This window comes from Cydia amplana, chromosome 11 (genome assembly GCF_948474715.1).
Source record: "Cydia amplana chromosome 11, ilCydAmpl1.1, whole genome shotgun sequence".
Classification (NCBI taxonomy): Eukaryota; Metazoa; Arthropoda; class Insecta; order Lepidoptera; family Tortricidae; genus Cydia; species Cydia amplana.
In genome coordinates this window covers 17405471-17427605 of record NC_086079.1, presented here as the reverse complement: position 1 = coordinate 17427605, position 22135 = coordinate 17405471, and the positions used below count along the sequence as shown (strand labels likewise).

Here is a 22135-nt window from a genome sequence, read left to right as displayed (position 1 = left end):
TAATTGGGACAGTAAGAAAAAACATACCTTTATTTTCAGAAACCTCGAGTGCAGATAAGAAAAAATAAATAAATAAATAAATAAATAAATATTATAGGACATTATTACACAAATTGACTAAGCCCCACGGTAAGCTCAAGAAAGCTTGTGTTGTGGGTACTCAGACAACGATATATATAATATACAAATACTTAAATACATAGAAAACAACCATGACTCAGGAACAAATATCTGTGCTCATCACACAAATAAATGCCCTTACTGGGATTCGAACCCAGGACCGCGGCTTCACAGGCAGGGTCACTACCCACTAGGCCAGACCGGTCGTCAAAAAAATAATTACAAATTTTCTAAAGAAGGGTGTTTAGACTCTTTAGAGGCATGCCAATCGCCATCAATACATATAATTTTGATTTGTCGAAGAAATCAAAATACAATCGAATGAAAGGTCTCTAGACGACATGTATCTATACTTCGTTTTTTTAGGATTAGAAATTTGGTAAACAATCTTGATGTGTCTTTTAATTGAAAAACACATTTTAAAAATAAGTTACGGTAAATATGTAACAATTATGAATCTAATACGATCTTTTATAGTCTTCTGCTTTCATAAGTAATAGTTATTGATTTTTAAAATGTGTTTTTCAATTAAAAGACACATCAAGATTGTTTACCAAATTTCTAATGCTAAAAAAAACGAAGTATAAGAATAGAACCCGGTAAAATCTGTAAACAACAGGAAGTCATTTTATTGCGGAACTCGATGGGAAACATTTATGGAACTGCAATATCTATCAACGACCAATTGATATTTCTTCGTGGTGCCCCGTCACAGTCAGAACATTTTATATAGTTGGTCAAACCAATTTGTCAGTCAGTAAGAACCAGGAAAATTATACTCATCCTTTTCGTTTGGGTGCTAGTACTAGTGTAAGATAAAGATACCTATATAGTGATTATGATTCTCTCTGTCTATGTTTGAAAACTTTGAAATGAGACAGTCCTTTGACAAACTATACGAAAAAAAATGCCTTAACTGAAAAGCTATTTGGAGGTTTTTTTCTATCGGCCTGGTGGATTATAACTATCGAAATTTAGTTTTTCCCTCACTACCCTATAACCCTATATGGACTGCCACCCTGTATAAGTAAGTAAGTACTATTACGAAAGATCGCGTGTGCTTCTTTCCTACCTCGTCCAAGACACGTAAAAATTGTTAAAATGTTTCTATTTCGTTCATTCCATTCGGTCGTTCACTCTGTGGTTACTGGCTCCGAATTTCTAATAGTGATACCTATGACTGACTAATACACAGTGGAATAAATAGCGCGAAGGCTAAAGCTATTGGCTTGAGTCTTCTGACGGATCAAATAGGTAATGATTAATCGCCATTCCTTTGGACTTTGGAGGCAGAGCTGTATGGTTGAATAAGCTATGCGCATTTTGTAGTGTGGGTAGAAAGTAAAAGAGTAATGTAAAATTCTTCTTTATCCCCGTACAAGTTCCAGCGTAATAATTGTACATATTTCACTAATAGATATAGAGTAGATATATGTAGAGCATAAGTTAAAGATTCAATACTGTCTCCTGGTAAATTAGGCACAACAGTACCATTGTAAAATTGTTTTATAAGTGGGGTTCTAGCTCTATACTGCCTCGAACATTCGTCGTTAACTCGTTATGCATTATACGTCTTTCCGATGGTCAAAGGCAAATTTTAATGAAGTATGTATTAATGGCGAGACTTCCATTTGCGTAAACGAAAATGAACTTACATTCAATCAAATGTAAATCAACATACGACGTAATACAACGCATTAAGGAAATGATTATTTTGTGACCTACTTTAGAATTTGTTCAATGACATCTGCGTAGATAAAACATTGGGGCGTGTGATAAGACAATTAAGAGATATAATCAAGTATGTAGTATGTGTTTATGTTTGGGCGCTCGTAGGTAAAAGAGTGTTGTTGTTGTTTGTGAACAACAAAGTGTTGATCGAATTTAAACTCCAATTACACATCACAAACTACATGCAATAACGCCTTTAAGTAAGCTTTTTACCAATACTTAATATACCTAAGGCTTCTGAGGCACCCTTAAGGCGATGCACTCCGTAACCTCAAACCAACCTTGTAGAACACAGCTATCCCAAGATCCCGAGGTTAATAATCACCAAATAGCTTTGACTTTTGCCTCACGGGAGCGGCTAGAAAGGTCGGGACACACCTACATTAGTTACATTACTGCTAAAGGGTGCAACTTTATAGGGATTTCTAGGGACTTACGATCTTTTATGTCTAGATGGGAATTATCTTGATTTAACCGATACGGCTTAATGGGTTTATTTGACGGTTGCAAATTCGAGGTGTGTAACCTTAAAATTATTGTTAGAGAAAGGTCGCAAAACATTAAATTTTTCTTTATGTTTAGTTTGGGGTTTTTCATGTGCTCGGAACTATTGGATCTACCTATATTGAGTATCTTTTAACACTTTTATTTAAGGATAGGTATGTCTAACTAAAGTGCCATTCTATGAAACTTGCTAAATATGTAGGTACCTAAACAAAAGTCACTAGTAAATTCATAAGTCAGCAACAATTTCAATATGGCGGTTTGTTTACATACGTAGTTAGCAAGTTCCATAGAATGACACTTTAGGCTGATGTCCTGTGTCCTTCCGATTATTTTTTTTAGAGATGCCCCGAATAGTGGTTTTGGCCGAATACCGAATATTCGACCCCTCTCTCGGCCGAATACCGAATATTCGGCATGACATGCGAACATTTTGAGTCACAATTATTTTGAAAACTGATCGCTAACAAAGCTCAACGTTAGATGACGTTAGCTAAGATGTATTTTTGTTGAACAGGGCCCTTATTCGACATGTACAACTGTCAGATTTCGCGTCATTTGAAATTCAACTGCTGAAGTTCATTTGAAGTTCATCAAGTGCTGAAGTTCATTTGGTACAAACAATAATTTAACAAAAAACAACTTTGTTTTATTATTACTTTAAGGTTTATAATGGTTTGGTTTGGTTGTCACCTAACTGTGGATTGCTAATGTCAAATTTTGACAAGTAATGATTCCAAAGGTAGACTTGGTTCTCTATGACCTTCGGCACCATCTTGGAGTTTTTGACGTGCGAAAGGGTAATTTATAGCAAAGAGTAAAACTTTTTTTTTTCAGTACGTAAGTTTACATGAATTAATGACATCTTGTGAGCGATAGACCAACGAATGCGCTGTAGGCGATGCGGCGGCGAGTAGTGGAACTTACGTGACAATTTCCATCAATCAAAAAGGGACTACATTGCTGATGGTCGATAAAGGCTATTAATAATTGAATTTTAACAGCAAGAATGCCTTATTGACAAGCGATCTTTTTGTTGAACCCACACCTACACGTCAAATAATGCTTGCTCCACACATTCTCTTATAAACGCTCAAAATTGTAAAAAAAATTAAACAATTTGCTCATCACCTCTCTCAACTCAAGCTGCCTATTTCTAATCCACGTTAACAAACCACAAGTTGTACCTTAACACATTTCGTAAACCATATATTCAGAAAAGTCCGTATTTTATTTCTAAGTGGAACATGAATATAGCTGGTCAAGCAGATCTTGACAGTAAAAAAGGCGCGAAATTCAAATTTTCTATGGGACGATATCCCTTCGCGCCTACATTTTTCAAATTTGCCGCCTTTTCTACTGACAAGATCTGCTTGACCAGCTATAGCTTGTATTACCTTTTTGGCATAAAAATAATCTAAATTAGTCAAAATATTTTGACTAAATATTGCACTACTACTACCTACTATATAGGTACCTACCTTAGTAACTTGGTAACTTTGTGTCACCAACTATTTTGATGCTACCTACAAAGAGCATCAAAATAGTTGGTGACTGACAGGTCAGGCTCCGGTCTTGGTAAGTAATGTAGCCAAATACTGGTAAGTAATATAGTCATAAGACCTACTGTATTTGGCTATAGTGTTGAGTCGCTCACTCGTGAGGCACCTCATTTGTACCACTCATTTTGTTAATTTGTCGCAGTACTTCGTACCGCAAAAATGTCTTACTTTACTCCTCTATTCATTTTACTCATTTACTCGCGCGCATCACATTAATCCGAGGTGGTAAGTTAGTCACTTCTATATAATAACTAGCGACCCGCCCCGGCTTCGCACGGGTTAACAAATTATACTTAAACCTTCCATAAAAAAATTGTCGCTGTTGGAATTAATGGAATAGTCGATGCTGAAAATATGCTAGTACCTCACCTCATTTGAAGTAAGACATTGTAACACCTCATTTTAGAAAATGAGGTACTCATACAAACTCATTTTAAATTGATGTCCTACCCATCACTATTTGGCTATATTACTTACCAAGACCTAAAAGTACCTATTGTTTAATATGTATCTACACAGAGATGATTTTTAATTAAAGGAAATTAAATACATATATGTTATTCAACTACAAATAAAAAAATTAGATCTATACTTGCTCAACCAGAACTTGACAGTAGAAAAAGGCGGCAAATTTGAAAAATGTAGTTGTAGGCGCGAAGGGATATCGTCCCATAGAAAATTTGAATTTCGCGCCTTTTTTGACTGACAAGATTTGGTTGACCAGCTATATTTCAGTTTACACTTTTTTTTTTGTTTAATTTTAATAAAACATTAAAGTTTTTAAGCATTAAACTTTATTTAATTTTCTTCACTATAGATTATTTTCTGATATTCAAGTAGGTATGGTGTTTCAGGTTGGTAACAGGAAATAAGAAAACCACGCTGGTGGTCCACATCTGTAAGTTTAAATATGAAACAATATAAAAACACTTAAATTAAAAACTTAATGTCTTCCCAGCTTTGCTCGAAAACATATAAAAACTCAAAAATGCGCGTTTTCCCAGATATAAAACCTAGCTAGATCGATTTTGCGCCCCCGAAAACCCCCATATAGCAAATTTCATCTAAATCGTTAGAGTCGTTCCCGAGATCCCCGAAATATATATACATATAAATAAATAAATAAATATACAAGAATTGCTCGTTTAAAGGTATAAGATATATATTATTAAAAACTTATAAATAAATTATTTGCCCTAAATCGTGGTAGTGACCTACCAAGTGCGGTAGGGTGCCCAGAAAGGCTGCAGGCTGACCGCTTGCCCCGCTGGATAACAATGCTGATCCGCATCATCAGAAGCATACAGATATAAAGCGCTTTGACAGCTCCTCATAGAGGCAACGCGCGCTAGGCCGCACGCCATAAATCTAAGCTAAAGTCTTAAATTCGAGATCATGAACATGACTGTACTGTGTGGTTGGACTGTAGCAAAGGGGGGGCTGGGACTTAGATTTTTTTTTGACAAAGTGGTGTCATTATGACACTATTTTTAAATGATTGTAATGTGTATATCACGTCAAAATAAGCATCTTTTATTGGAAAAACTTTTCTCTAAAATAAAAAATGGCCGAGTTAGACGCCTCCAAAGATTGATATTTTTAAAGGGAGCTGGGAATTTTCATTGAGAGTGGTGTCATTATGACATATATTTTAAATGATTTTAATGTATAGAACACATCGAAATAAGCAACTTTTACTTGGAAAACTTTTTACTAAAACTGAAAATGGCGGAGATAGAGCTTAAGGCAGGCCAGGCTTTTAAGGCAGGTCGGAGTAGGTACGACGACGAGCGAAGCGAGGAGGAGTGTTAGGTAGAACTGCGACCATACAGCGCGCGAGCCGAGCGAGCGAAGCGAGCGTGCCGCGGCAGCGGCCGGCGAAGCGCCAGAACCGACGTTTTTATAATAATACAATTTTACAAGTCCCAGCTCCCTTTAAAAACATCAATCTTTGGTCGCGTCTAACTCGGCCATTTTTTATTTTAGAGAAAAGTTTTTCCAATAAAAGATGCTTATTTTGACGTGATCTACATATTACAATCATTTAAAAATAGTGTCATAATGATACCACTTTGTCAAAAAAAAATTCTAAGTCCCAGCCCCCCCTTTCGTACAGTCTGACCGGAGACGGCCGTGCCGTGGTCGTGGTAGGTACAGCATGCGTGGACCAGACAAGCAAACCCTGAATTATTTACCTACCTATTTTACTATACCTTTGTTCACCATTGTGTTCACCTATGTATATTTACTCTTCTTTCCAAGATAATCATTTTTTTTTTCAAGATGTAACCCGTATAATCGGGCTGTATAATTTGCCTCAATTTTTTTACACAATGTTGTATGTAATTTTAATTCGATAATTAATGATGTTTTACATATTTATCATATACTATTTTTCCAATTTTTCTTGTATATTACGTTGTTTATTTCGATTGACGTGTTTATTATTTTCGTTACTATGACAGCGGTTTTTTTTTGGCATTTAGCCAGTGTCATGTCGATATAAAAACACTTTAAAAATGCAACGGAAAGGTTGAGTCCTCCATACAATGACATTATTATAACTCAAACAAGAACCATCCAAAGGGGAATGGGGGAAATTGCGATAGGTATTTGCTTCTCTATCACTCTTGCATATCCGAGCGAAATTTAATGGTGGCACATAACGAAATTGGTTTCGCAGAAGGAAACCGCCTTTATTCATCAATGTTATATTTATTAGGAACAAACGTTGACTGCCGACTGTCCTATATATTACACTACTCTTTGCTGCCGACTTCTAGCGCTGGCGGTACACCGCGAAAATCAGTAAAATGCTGCAAATGGTGTTAAAGGTCTGAAAATCGGTACGATTGATCTTTAGGACATTTGAAACAATTTGACCCGAAGCGCCAACAAATAAAAAAAAACGAGAGGAGTTATGACGTCATGTTTCTTTTGTATGAAAAAAAAAAAATTAGAAACCTATCGTGTGTGGTATTCAACGAAAGGGCTTTCTGAGCCAATGCTAAAAATATATTACATCGTTACATTTCAGTCATTTTGTTTAAATTATAATAAAAATAGTTTTCAAAACATACCAAGTTTGGGCTTCTCCAGATACAATACCGTTAATTTTTTTTTGTAAAATATACCTCAAATTATCCGTAATATCCTCATATCTAACCCTAATAAAGCAATTTTGAAATTATTTACATTTAATTTTTTTTTTAATTTTTCAATTTTACAAAGTGTAATAATAGCCCTGCCGAATATAATGTCCGAATATTATGTCCGAATGAATAAATACGAGTAATAATGTCATTCGGGTAAAATAAGAGTATTGAAACTTGGTTTTTCTACTCCCGTACTTTTATTTGTCATTTAAAGGGTCGTGCACACACCTTTAAACCCCCTATAGTTCTTATCTTATAGTTAGCAGTATCTTTTTGGCACTTTTACGATACTTCGTGTAATCACCACTTAAAAAATATTGTATGGAATACATTGTTGCCAACCTAATTTTAATTGTCATTTCTGACAGACGAGTGAACCATAGACATGTTTTGGTTACTGGTACGATTTTTTTTTCATCTTTATAGGGCTGTATCTTCTAAACCGTGCGTCGTAGAGCAAAAATAATCAAATTTTCGTTCCCCTTTAAGAAATCCCTAAGTAAGATTTAAAAAACAAAAAAAGAAAAAAAAGGAAGAGAAATATTTACAGGGCTGTATCTCCTAAACCGTGCGTCGTAGCGCAAAAGTAATAAAATTTTCGTTCCCCTTTAAAAGTCCCACCCACTGAACAACCTATCACATTAGGACATGAAACAATCATCATCATCCATTTTTATTATTATTTCATTGCATTTCAAAGTAAGCGCTTGGTCGTAGAAAAAGTATTGTATGCAACGTTGTTTAACTTTCAAAAAATACTCGTGGCGTCTTTATTAAATTTACTTACTCACGCCACTCGCCTTTTTTGACCTCTCTTAAACAACGGTTGCATAAAATACTACTGCATGTTCCTTTGGTAATATCTAAGCTTTAAGTAAGAAAAAGTTCTAATGAGTGGGGGTGGAGAACTCGGGAGAGGGGGGGCGTTAAAGGTGAGTTTTTCAGTTAATTCTTTCTTAATTCTTACATAGACAATTTTTACTACGACTTATAGATTCCGAGATATAAGCGACTTTCTGAAAAAAACGTTATATATTAATTTTATGCTTTCTTTTTAAATATTTAATTGAGAGATTCATAATCACACTTTGTAAAACTGAAAAATTAAAAAAAAACCTAAATGTAAATAATTTCAAAATTGCTTTTTTAGGATTAGATATGAGGATATTAAGTATAAAATTTGAGGTATATTTTACAAAACATTTTTTAACGGTATTGTATCTGGAGAAACCCAAACTTGGTATGTTTTGAAAATTATTTATTGTATTATTTAAAAAAAAATACTGAAATGTAATGATGTGATATATTTTTGGAATCGGCTCAGAAAGCCCTTTCGTTTAATACCACACACGATAGGTACAATATTTTTTTAAATTCCATAAAAAAAAGATGACGTCATAACTCCTCTCGTTTTTTTATTTGTTGGTGCTTCAGGTCAAATTGTTTCAAATGTTCGTACCGATTTTCATACCTTTAACATCATTTGCAGCATTTTACTGAATTTCTCGGTGTACCGCCAGCGCTATATATATTATACTACTCTTTGCCTTTTCTTTAAACTTTTTTTTGACAAGTTTTCACAGACAATTAAAAATTTGACATTGATACATCAAGGCGGTTTGTTTACAAAGGGGCCTACCGGGAAGTGCGAAAATCGAAACTCAGCTATTTGCCTCTTTATCGCTCGAATATGCAAGAGTGATTGAGAGGTTAGATAACAAAATTTCGAATTTCTGACTGTATTTTTCTTTAAATATTTTCAAATACAATTAAGTTGCGTTGTTTTATCACAAAGTTAAAAAGACTTAAAAGACTACTGTCTGTATCATCACCATCAGATCAGCTCGATGGTACCATAAAAATATTGTATTTTCACCCAATGCCCATATTACATATTATGTACTTATGTAAATTTTCAGCTTCATTGAACACCCGGGAAGTGGGTCAAATTTAATTTGCATGATTTGATTGGAACCGGGACAGATGAAACTAACTAAAAGCTTGTAAAAATGTGGCTTTCCAATTTCTATTGCAACTTCAGATGAAAACGTCCTTATTGAAGCATAAGGACCCTTAATTTATGGAAAGCCACATACAACAACCAATTCGAGGCTACTAGGCGGCAAAATACGACTCAATACGAGTAGGTAGGTCAAATAAGAGTAATAAAATACGGATTTATATTTGGCCAAATATTCTTTATTGTGACAAAGTTATTCTTCCTCGCGTTATCCCGATTTTGCCACGGATCATGAGAACCTATGGTTCGCTTGACAATTAATCCCAAGAATTGGCGTAGGCACTAGTTTTTCCGAAAGCAACTGCCATCTGACCTTCCAACCCAGAGGGTAAACTAGGCCTTATTGGGATCTGTTAGGCTGTTAAAGTTTAAAGTTAGCTACTCGTAAGTCTCGTAACACAACATATAAGTTTCACAAAAACTATAAATTCGGCAGAATATCTTACCCTAATCCGTAATCGAATCTTTAAAATTCCTACTCCCATCATAAAAACCGCTTTCGCGAGGCGTCTTCCTAACTTCCTGCATCCGTTTATTTACAATACAGTGGCAAAGTCCTGCAACATATCTGAAAAGTCCCCTCTTGAAGCAAAATTCGTAATTAAGCACTGGTTAAAAAGTCTTAACTACAATCAAACTGAGATGCTGTTGAAGGTCATCACCTAACTTACATGCTAACTATCTTTGTAGCCTTACACGCACACACACACACACACACACACACACACACACACACACACACACGCACACACACGCACACACACACACACACACACGCACACACAGACACAATTTTTTCTTTCCTTTTTTTTCCTTATTCTTTGAATTGCTTAATTTCTGTAACTATTACTTTCATTACCTTCTATCTATTAGATTAGTCCTTGGTTCTTTACTTTACCTTCACTTTACGAATTTCGATTCCGGCCACCACGTGACAGGCATAGCCTAGTGTGGGGGCCACTGGACATTATGTATTATTAATAAGGTTTTTCTTTTAATAAATATTATTCTTATTCTTATTCTTATTCTTATTCTTACATTATAACAAAAATTACTTACATATATATTATGTACCTAAACATATTACTTTTCTAAAAAAAGGACTGAAATCTAGTGCTGCGAAGAAACGGTATTTTTGTTCGGCTTTTTTGTTGCTATTTTGGCATATGGATACATGGTAGAAGAAGTAAGTGTATGGAATCCTCCTCCATTTTGCGTGGTCCGACGCACTTGGCCGGGTTTCCGCGATTTTCCGTCAATGTTCAATACCTTATTTCTTACGAACACCTAAAATAATAAGTTTAAAATTAATCTCAATGTCTCCAGTTTGCTGTTCATTCAAACTGACAAAATCCAAATTTCTGAGGCAATATACGACCGCTGTCTTATATAAGCCATTAAATATCAACATGAAGAACCCCACGTTGCGTTGTTATAAATTTAATTAAATAAATAATTATTTTATTATTTAATTTATATCAACTAATTAGGCATAGCGTCCAATTTAGAATATGGCACAGGCACTAGTTCTTACGAATTTTACCTTAATTTATTAATCAAAGGACCTGAGGTAAAAGTGAGAAGAGGTTGATATGCAGATGCAACCAGCTAGTCGCCGACGCTCCGCTTCCCCCGGGATTAGCCCTTAAGCCTGCACCTAACAGACTGGCTCATAGGGGGCTATGAGCTCGCCGTTGCGTCAATTTTCATTTTTAGAAAAAAAAACTAGTCTACTAACTACTAACAACACAATAAATGCTTATTTTGCCGCATTCTTCACTATCTCTCCCTGTTTCACTGCCATCTAACCCAGAGGACAAAAATATAGCTTATTGTGGCTACTCCGTCTTCCTCATGACTCATGATATTTTACTTCACCATAAAGTAATTGGTGTAATATCAAATGATATTTTTCGCACAAGTTACAAGAAGTTCATTGCTAAGAACCACGACGATTGGTTTAAAATTTAAACTTTATATATAATTTGTTACCTAGTAATTATAATAAATCTGTTTTCTTTTTGACATTTAGTGGTATATGTATTGCTGTATGTTTATTGTCAAGTTTTTTTTAATTCTGGACAATTGTCATATATTCGTTTTCATGATAGATCTACACCAACGCAACTGCATGTCATGTTCTTGCGGTTTATTTTTATAACGCCAAGATCAAAATTTGGCTGTTAACTCCATCTTGCGTCGAGTAGAGGAATCAAAAAACTATAGAAAATAGAAATGCAGTTTACTCTATGCCATAGAATCCCCTTTTAAATGTCATAAATCCAAACATGGCGGCCATACCAATAGACAATCAAGTCTAGCGATGAAATGATTTGTTTACATGAGATTCACTGACAGATAATGATCTTTACCTATTCGACAACCCACGATAGTTCAGATTCAAATGAACTTCAACATGCGACGTCAAAATTGGCATGTCGAATAAGGCCCCAGCATTCATGAATAGAGTCAAACAAAACAGACTCATGATAAAAATAAAATGTTTTTAGGGTTCCGTAGCCAAATGGCAAAAAACGGAACCCTTATGGATTCGTCATGTCTGTCTGTCTGTCTGTCCGTCTGTCTGTTCGTCCGTAATTATGTCACAGCCACTTTATTCCGAAACTATAATAACTATACTGTTGAAACTTGGTAAGTAGATGTATTCTGTGAAAGTAAATGTATTAAGATTTTTACACAAAAATAGAAAAAAAAAAACAATAAATTCTTGGGGTTCCCCATACTTCGAACTGAAACTCAAAAATTTTTTTTTCATCAAACCCATACGTGTGGGGTATCTATGGATAGGTCTTCAAAAATGATATTGAGGTTTCTAATATCATTTTTTTCTAAACTGAATAGTTTGCGCGAGAGACACTTCCAAAGTGGTAAAATGTGTGTCCCCCCCCCTGTAACTTCTAAAATAAGAGAATGATAAAACTAAAAAAAATATATGATGTACATTACCATGTAAACTTCCACCGAAAATTGGTTTGAACGAGATCTAGTAAGTAGTTTTTTTTTTATACGTCATAAATCGCCTAAATACGGAACCCTTCATGGGCGAGTCCGACTCGCACTTGGCCGCTTTTTTTAATCAACAAATGCTCAAAAAAGGGTCTTCGTATTTAACAACTTTCCAAGAACACATTCTAAATATACCTACATAGTTTTTGGTTATTTTTATTGTGAAATTTTTCTTTTTAAGTAGGTGCAACAGATATTCGGTATTCGGCCGAATAGTAGGCAACATTCGGCTGAATACTGAATATTCGGCAAAGTGCCCGAATACCGAATAGTTGCCGAATATTCGTGGCATCTCTAATTTTTTTAAACTAAGTACTTACTAAGGCTTCAACCACTGACCATCCAGCCTCTAGACATAGCATAGTCGCGCTACCCCCTCTGCCACACATACGGTAGCGTTACTCCATCTTCGAGTCACGCCTACACCGCTTACTTCAGTCGGCGGACCGGGCTCGGTCTAGAAACTTCGGTAGCTCGAAGAAGTTTTTGCTATCAAAAATGCATTATTGTTGTGTCAAATTGTGTGGCAAGAACACTAAAAACTCTGGTGTACAAAAAAATGGCATTTCATTTCACAGGTAAGCCGATTTTTTAGAGATTTGGATAAAAAATATTTTAATTTAAGCGTCTCATCAAATTTGACAGCGCTTGAAACTCGATGACGTCTTTTAAGAAAGTCTCTTTCTATCGCGCTGCATCCGTATACATCCTTTCTTGTCTTTTATTACGTGACATTCCTAAGCCCAAACTAGTGATGTCCATATCCATAGAATGTGATTGTTTACTATTGACAAGGGAATTCAATTCAAATCGCATAGGTATTTGCGAAAAATTCACTATAAAACAAATAAATAATATGAGAATTACACTTACGAGTACAGTCAGGTACCAATTTTCCCTTGAACATAAACGATATTGTCAATTTAGCACTACATAGGTACTCGTATTACTTTTAGCGATTATAAAAACATTGCAAATTTAAATTAATCACAAGACCAATTTTATACAAAAACATACGGTTGCAATTTAAAATGCATTATTTTGATTCCATTTTTGTTGAGAATAGTAGGCGTCGGTTTAACTTTTTAATTTTTGCTTTTTTTCTGTGTACGACTGCCAACATGGCAATGATACTTGAACATTCGGCCAAATAATTTAAACTTCATTTAGTTAGATTGTGTTAAATAACATTTCGTTTACATAATAACAAATAAATATTTGATTTAAACCATGTAATATCTCTTAATAGAATTATACAGGGTGTTTTTAATGGGTGGGTATAGTAGGATACCGCGAATACAGGGTGGATTTTCTTTTTGGCTCAGTGAGGGCAGCTACCAGATCCCGTACTGCTACGAGAAAACGGTCTTAAGAGACCTTCCCTCGATTTCAAATTAATGAAGATTGGCATTTACAGATTTTGGAAAAAACATACAGGATACGAGGAAAAGGTCATTTTTGACAAACTTTTTTTTTATGCCAATCGATCCCATTCCTATGGAGGATCAAAAGCTTGTATGGAAGCAAAAAAAATTTTCCGGCTAGAAAAGCCACAAATCGAGGAAAACTTTTCCCATAATATTTGGCCAATCAGTCCTGTCCTGTTACATTTAAGAACCATAACACTGTATGAAGACATTGCTGTACGAATGATGGGCGAGGTAGAAAATTGTGAATAAAATTTCACATTTTCTCCATAGTAAATGTATGGAAAAAGTTTTTATTAATTTGTGGCTTTTTAGTACATTACCGTAAGTCGACCCCTAGGAAACTATTGATACTGGATAGGAATGGAATCGATTGGCATACAAAAGTAGCATGTGAAAAATAAAAGTTTTCATTTTCATTCAAATATTATGGGAAAAGTTTTCCTCGATTTGTGGCTTTTCTAGCCGGAATTTTTTTTTGCTTCCATACAAGCTTTTGATCCTCAATAGGAATGGGATCTAATTTGAAATCGAGGGTAGGTCTCCTAAGACCGTTTTCTCGTAGCAGTACGGGATCTGGTAGCTGCCCTCACTGAGCCAAAAAGAAAATCCACCCTGTATATAAAGCCGCAACCCGACTGATTAATTGACATAATTGCTCTCCCAGAAGGGGGTTCCTGGGGTATTTGACTTTGATACGCTCGTATATAGGGGGTGGTTTGGTGACTTCCAGAAAAATCCGACTTTTGGTCTACCGGATTATCCGACTTTTGGTCACTAAACGGTGACAGATACGTGGGAGATGCTCGACCAAATGTCATAGAGGGACGCTGACAGTTTCTGAAGCCGCCATTATTTTTTCAAAATGGCGATCATTTTTCAAAATGCTCCCAGCGCGCTAAAATTTTGGTCACGAAAACTCGGGGTCACCTAGCTGTATTCCTATGGATTTTTTTTAATAAAACCAATATGGCGGTAAAAATGGCCACTTATTTTTTATGAAAAGCTTCAAAGGTGAGAGATAGGTCAAATGCCATAGAGGGCCCGAGACAACACAAATTGCATTTAAAAAGTTTCAAAATGTACTAACTAACATAAGAACACCTTGTAATACCATGGTTGCAATAAAGAATTATGATTATGATTATGATATGATTTTTTTTTTCAAGTTGGTCTGAGCGCGTTGAGATTTGGCATGCGGCGAGCTTGGGGGCCCAAGATTAGTATGTGAATTATTTTTTATTAACACTCAAAATGGCGGCGGACACGGGCAAAGGAAAATTTCCAAGTAGGTTAAGCGAACCCGAAGGGCGAATATCAGGCTGGGAGGCCGAAGGCTGACCCGCCGAAGGCCCGAAGCCTTCACCCCGACTCCCAAGCGTGCAACCCTCAGTAATTTAAAGCGAGGCCGAAGGGCGAGCTGCGTGAATGAAGTGCTTCCAAGCAGGGATGTTGCGAATATCCGCATCCGCATCTCGTCTCGTCTCGCGCTTCTCTAAATCCCATAAGACGCCTTTTTACCAATAGTTTATTTTTAAATTAATTATATAAAGCAGATACACCTGCTAACGAAACCACAACGTTATGGGTTAATGTTTTCGAACGAACGAATCAACATAGCATTCAAAACATGCTTGCATATTATTACTGTTATTACATTATTGACCGTGATTGACAATGTTATTATTCAACGTGTCACATCACTAGCGCCCGGCAGATATTTCTGTCTGACGCCCACGTGTGTTTGAACGGACCAATCACGGCACGGGACTCGCTCACCTCGTCCCCCGCACCCCTGTATTTTTGGCAGCATCGGTTTCATGAAAGAATTGGCCTAAGTTGAGTCTAGAGGCTGGATGGTCAGTGGCTTCAACTAACAACTGAGTAGTAGCTACTAAGTACTTAGACTAGCATCGAAGCTATATCAACTTTCGTCACTTAAAAAAATAGTCCGCGGGTGTGTATAATCTTTTTAACCAATTTTAAGCTTATGCTAATTGCTAACTAAAAGAAAAGAATTTTAGTTTTTATAAGATTCTACAAGAAAGAGTTCTGGGTATTTAATAGTTCGCGCAACGCGCATGTTGCATCCCTGGCGTCCCTAGGTTACGAGCTACAACTACGCTTACCATCACGCGGGCTTAATGTATGTTTGTTTCCCACCGACGTGTTAAAAACAGTTTCAGTTTCATGTTTATTTTATTTCTTGTTTATTGTTTACTAGAGTTCAATTGCATTTTTGCTAAAAAATATTTCACACCATGCCTCTCAGTTCTCACGTTACCATGCCATTTCATTTGTTTACTCTATACTAATGAGGAATTACGAATGTGAGTGAATGAATCAAACAATGACAGGTAACCACAGCTCTTGAGGTTTTTACCCACTACAATATACCTATGGGCAATATTTTTGTTTGTATTGTATTATTTGTATTGTAGTAACATCAAATAAATCATCAAATACTACATGGTACATTTTGCTTTTGACCTCTGAAACTCAAAGGAGTAAGTATACTTTGTTGGAAAACAATGAGCAAAACCGTTCTTTGTTCACTCACTGCACGCTTTAGCACCTGAAGCTTTTGGAATCTCTTGCTATGCCCAAAATTACAGAATCTTTCGTTTGTTTGTAACATTCGAAAGTCAAAATTAGCATTTGCAGCAAATGCTTACCTAAGCTTTGCCGCCAAGTATCAATTCAGTAATAGGTTAGCATCAAATAGATTAGTGAAGGCCAAAAATACCAAATAGGTATATTACACATCCTTATTTCTATGTTGTTATTCGTAGTAACTCCTCATTAGGCGATCACAGAGATCTACATTCAAGGCATCAGTGTGATAACCGCCTTACGTAGATTTAGCCACGGAAGCCCATCGTCCTGATGCGTTATATTTATCCATCCTGTCGCGACTTGTTTCCGATCGACATATTTGTTTTAATTTCACAGTCGGCTTATCTTAGCCCGATTTGGACGAGCGTGGGTGTGGGCTGTATTTTTGCCACAAAAGGTATACTTATTGCTTTAATTTATCATCCTTTGTTTAGAAGGGATCTGTCTGTACCTTAAGTATTACCTAGGTACTACTGTTCGTATGGTTATTACATACTACGATATCACTCTAAATAATGGAACTAAAGAATAAAAGGTTCCAAATTCAAAACTGCAAAAATGACTCTGGGAGTTCTGGGACTTGTGTAACGTGTAGGTAACTACGCTTTAAATTGGCACACTCAGGTAGGTCCCAAGTCGGCCCAGTCCCAATTTTCCGCTAAGCTCAGCCAATGACATCTCTAGTTTGAACTTCAAATGCACTTTTTCCCTGACCCAGATCTAGTAGGTGACCTGGGTTTCTAGACCGATCGCTGTTATCGGAAGTTTACCTTTATTTTATATACAGGGTGGCGCATTCAGATCGGTCAGTATGGGAAAATCTGAAACTATAAGACATACGACGATCTCTTCTTAGGAACCATGTCATCGATTTTAGTAACAAGAAAAACTGCATTCATACATTTAAAAAAAAATGTGTACTCAGCTCGGGAATCGAACCCGGACGTTTTGAAAAAAAAAAATCTAAAATTATTTCTATTTAGATATCGATTGTGTAGGTCTTAAGCAGTAAATGTTACTATGAAACATGATGTCTGAAATGAATAAAATGCATTGTTTTCATATCCTTTAATTTATTTTAGTGTGTTTTCGAAATGGCCACCATTTTTTTCAATACATTTTACATAAAAAAAATTTAAATGTATGAATGCAGTTTTTCTTGTTACTAAAATCGATGACATGGTTCCTAAGAAGAGATCGTCGTATGTCTTATAGTTTCAGATTTTCCCATACTGACCGATCTGAATGCGCCACCCTGTATACTTTTCACACCACCTATTCGGAAAAGAGCTTTTTCTTCCCTGCTAGGAGGGATCAAAATAACATCTTTCTGTTCTAGCACACTATTTTTTACATTTTTTACAGCTTAAATAATCTGTTTAAGCATCAGATTGTGTCAACACTAAGATTTTTTTTTATTTTCCTCATAGTTGATGTGAAAAGCAATGTGTCACACGGTACGGTATCAAAATTATTTCGTCTTGGGCGTTAACACTTGAATCCCTCATTACGCTCAGGATTCAATGTACGCCCTTGACGGAAATATATCATTTTGATCCCTTGCAGGGATGTTGCGGATGCCGATTTTTTGACATCCGGATTTTTAAAGGCTCACATCTGCGGATGCGGATGTCAAGATAGATACATAAAAACGTCATATATTACATTTTAGTAATTTTTATTTAAAAAAACCGGCCAAGTGCGAGTCGGATTCGCGTTCCAAGGGTTCCGTACATTAAGTCCCACTCACGCTTGACTGCTCATTTCTAATAGGTTTTTTGGCTAATGACTAAATTACCTAGCAGCCTAGCACTTACGCCGATGCTAAGACGTTCCTGTACCGACCTATTCCACATCCGCATCCGCATTAAACTCCGCATCGATTTTATGCGGATGCGGATGCAGATGCGGATGTTGAAAATAATGCGGAAGTTCCGCGGTTGCGGATGCGGATATTCGCAACATCCCTGATCCCTTGTAACACAAACTACTATTCTTTCTCATAACTCAATGGAATGAATGTATATTTTGTTCAATGACCTCTCCCAAACGTCACCGATAATTATACGATTTTTAATACCAGCTCCTACTTAGCCAGCAATTATCTAAAATCGCATGCCATTTTTTGCGACGTCTGTCTGTAGAAGCCTTCAAAATTTTGGAAGTTCCCGCCTTATTCGATGACATTCGAAATATTTTCAAAGGAATTAGGAACGTTTACAATTTACGAAGTTGATGATTAGGAACGTACATTTACAATTTTCTACCGTTTAGAGCAGCGGTCGGCAACCTTTTAGCAGCCAAGGGCCACATAGTAGTTAACGAAGTTGACGCGGGCCTCACTTTGTTAATATTTATGACTTTATCAGACATTGTCGTTTGTCAATATTACATACAAAATAGCCAGGGAGGCTCGCGGGCAAGTGCGCAAGTGACAGGTTCACGGGCCGCGGGTTGCCGACCGCTGGTTTACAGGATTTGTTAGTACCTACTAAGTAAATAGAAATCGCAGTAGAAGCTATTAAAGTTGTGGCGTGCGATTTCCCGTAATCAAATAAATTAATTTCCCGTAATAAATTGTGTTCCCGTAATAAACTTTCCTATTCCACCGAATTGACATTCAGGAAGCTGAAGAATTTCACGGAGAAAATCTCTTAATTCCACACTAGCAAACCCTTTACACATCCTACATAAAACGAGGCGAAGGACTCACGCACACACGCTCATAAGAATCAATACGGAACGAATGAAAACACAAACAGCTGATCGTAAGCAACAAACTGAAGTAAATAAATTATAAATGTGCCATCCACTTACCATGACTTTGGCTGGTCAGCTGGGTTATTATAGTTAGAAATAGCGGGATATCTGTAATACAAAATTGCAATATGTTACGAAAAACACTCAAGCAATAGCGTTAGATATTATAGAGGGAAATGGCTCGTGTTATATTGCTGCGTTGTAGTAGCCTGTAGTGCAACGAACAAAGGATTCAGTTATGTTGTTTTAAAACTCACCTCTGCGCTGTACACTCTAGTACTTTCTTCTTTTCCCATCCTTCCTGTGTTTTAACCCACTCCTCGCCAGGTGAACGCCAGTCTTTAGAAATAAAAGGCATATTTTCGACACTACACAAGTCCAAAGCGCGAGCGGGTCGCCGCCGCACGAGCAAACGTCTACGGCGCGAGACGCGATTTGACAAGCTCGTTTAGTTTGGCTGGAGCAAAGCAAGAAATGCATGCGCGCAAGCGAGACTAACCGTGTAGAGCGAGACAGCGACGCGCATGGCCTTTGTTTTGTTGTTACAACGTCATAAACAGCTGTTTAGTGTTTAAAAATATTGCGCAAAACAGGATTTGTGTGTTTGAAAACAGTACATACTTGTTTTGTTTATATATTATTTCTATGTATACACGTTGTTGCCGTATAACTATGCCGATAGTAATTAGGTATAATTAGTTACTTTATCAGAGTTTTGAGTACTTCCTCCTAGTTTTTGCGAGCACTTAAGCGCAAATTATACGTATTAACTTCCGATAAGCCCAAATATTCCAAGATTAAGTAATTATGTCTTTAATTAAATAGGAAATATTATTTTCTGCTGGCACAACATCAACATAGGGTTGATGAATGAGATATAGTTTGTCAAAGAGGACTGTCTCATTTCAAACATCATAGAAGGTAGAGGATCCTATAGAAGTGGTATACGCGTGCCTCCGTGAGGGACAAAACATAAGCCGGGTTCACATTTGTCTGTCGTGTTGTGTTGTGATGCTCTCTGTCGTGATGGCATACTTTCACATCTATATGACGTGTTATGACGCTTTATGACGCATAAATTTACGGTGGAGAATAAAAAAAAAGTGAGACTGTGACAAGGACAAACAATAATAGCGCTTTCGCTGCTACTCCTACTGAAAGATAAGTACATAAGACTATCCCGTTCGGTCATTTCCCCCCAGCCCTACCCCTCATGCCAGATCCAGTTATATACTAGATTCATGTCAAACATAGACAGAGAGAAAAGGATGTATAGTTTTTTGTTCTTATTTATTGACAAATTTGGTTTGATCAACTATAAGTTGAATTTTTTTGTGCATTTTTTATATAATAAAATTAATAAACAATGGTACTATTTCTACCAAAAACTACCATTTTTTTATAGCTGGCAACAATGACTGAAAAAAAAAATTGTTAAGCTAGTTATACACTTCCAGTATTCATTATTGCACTGCTGAATCAGCAAGTCATTCAGACGTAATATATTACTGATCTTATTTCTGAATTGCAAATTAAAACATCATTGTGCAACGTATACCTACAAATAATATTGTTTACTGATTCTGCTTCAAAGAGTAGTTACTTGGTCAACCAGATCTTGACAGTAGAAAAAGGCGGCAAATTTGAAAAATGTAGGCGCGAAGGGATATCGTCCCATAGAAAATTTGAATTCGCGCCTTTTTTACTGACAAGATTTGGTTGACCAGCATATATGTATGTTCTGTTTACACACAAGAAATTAAATTTTATTTTAGTTTTATAACGATAGCAATACAAAAGTAACTAGTAACACTGTAATTAACTGTCACTGTCATTTATTACATTACTAGTGTTTGTTTGAGGTTAGAACTTGCATTATATTTCGTAATGGGGGACTCCTTCAAGCCCAAGATCAATCTCGAAGCTAAAGACCCTCTCCTGAAGAAGGCCGAGCTGGAGTACATGAAGATTATTGAGCAGAAGAATCGCGAGCGTGTTCAGAAACTGCAAGCCATCGCTAAGAAGAACAGGATTACTGGTTTTGCTATTGGGGCCGGAGTGTTTAGCATTTACCTGTATTCTATATTCGCGGTGAAGCAGGAGACGTTCCTCGACGATTTTAACGAGCCAGCGAAGATACAGCAATAATGGCCGCGGCTAAAGTGGCTCAAATAAGGTTGCCTCCCCTACCAAGCATTAAAGATGTTATTCGTTTGTACAAACTCCGTGCTCTTAAGGAGTTATCGCAAAATTTCCTCATGGAGCCGCGCATGATAGATAAAATAGTGCGCGCCGCTGGCAATATAGAGAACCATGTTGTTTGTGAAGTTGGTCCCGGACCTGGTGGTATAACGAGGTCAATAATCCGTCAAGCACCAAGAAAAGTCATCTTAATAGAAAAGGATCCTCGTTTCATACCTACATTGGAACTCGTCGCTGATGCTTGCAGGAACAAAGTAGATATAGACATTATCACAGGAGACATTTTGAAAACTGATCTTGCACATTTCATACCGGGAGATGTGAAAGTTGGTTGGGACGATCCTCCTCCAGCGTTAAATCTCATTGGTAACCTGCCTTTCAGTGTATCTACAATTTTGATGATTCGCTGGCTAGAAATGATCTCTAAACAAGAAGGTCCATGGGCTTATGGCCGAGCAAGAATGACTTTAACGTTTCAAAAGGAAGTAGCGGAACGGATGGCTGCCAGAATACTTGACAAGCAAAGATGTAGACTGTCAGTCATGTGTCAGAATTGGTGTAACGTAAAATACAAATTTGACATCCCAGGCTCCGCTTTCTTACCGAAGCCTGAAGTAGATGTAGGGGTTGTAACTCTTACTCCGATGAAACAACCGATTATAAGATTGCCGTTTAAGTTAGTTGAGAAAGTAGTGCGCAACATTTTTTCTATGAGACAGAAGTATTCGATCAGAGGCGCTCAAACCTTGTTCCCAGAAGAAGTGCGGGAAGAAATGGCAGAACGGATGTATAAGCTGGCCGAAATAGACCCAGTTACCAGACCTTTTCAGATAGCTAACACAGAATTTGCTAGAATCTGTGAAGCTTACAATGAGATCATAAAAGAATATCCAGAGTTTGAGCATTATGACTACAGAGCTTCTAAAAATAAGAAAATTTTAGAAGAGGCAACCAATGTTAGTAGTTTGTAAATATTTAAGGATTATGTTATATTAAAAACAGATTTTTTAG

At 36.6% G+C, this 22135-nt stretch overlaps 3 protein-coding genes across 3 annotated transcripts in view; 2 read left to right on the top strand and 1 right to left on the bottom strand.

Moving 5' to 3' along the window:
* Window positions 1-19380, bottom strand: part of LOC134652096 (F-box only protein 32) — a 44511-nt gene extending 25131 nt beyond the window's left edge. The window contains exons 1-2 of the mRNA XM_063507261.1: window positions 19180-19380; window positions 18980-19030 (exon numbers count right to left, since the gene is read on the bottom strand). Of these exons, the coding sequence (XP_063363331.1) occupies window positions 18980-19030; window positions 19180-19280 (152 nt within the window). The 5' untranslated portion in view covers window positions 19281-19380. The remainder of the gene's footprint in view (window positions 1-18979; window positions 19031-19179) is intronic.
* A 1367-nt stretch (window positions 19381-20747) lies between these two features.
* On the top strand, window positions 20748-21070 carry LOC134652120 (cytochrome c oxidase assembly factor 3, mitochondrial). The gene has a single exon (XM_063507288.1). It carries the CDS (start codon window positions 20810-20812, stop codon window positions 21068-21070), a length of 261 nt encoding a protein of 86 aa, XP_063363358.1. The 5' UTR covers window positions 20748-20809.
* On the top strand, window positions 21070-22132 carry LOC134652099 (dimethyladenosine transferase 1, mitochondrial). Its single transcript, XM_063507265.1, has one exon. The coding sequence runs from the start codon at window positions 21070-21072 to the stop codon at window positions 22093-22095; it is 1026 nt and encodes a 341-aa protein (XP_063363335.1). The 3' UTR covers window positions 22096-22132.
* The last annotated feature ends 3 nt before the right edge of the window (window positions 22133-22135 follow it).

What these genes read in the sequence shown, in the direction of transcription:
- LOC134652120 (XM_063507288.1), top strand. Translation starts at nt 20,810, where the DNA reads ATGGGGGACTCCTTCAAGCCCAAGATCAATCTCGAAGCTAAAGACCCT.
- LOC134652099 (XM_063507265.1), top strand. Translation starts at nt 21,070, where the DNA reads ATGGCCGCGGCTAAAGTGGCTCAAATAAGGTTGCCTCCCCTACCAAGC.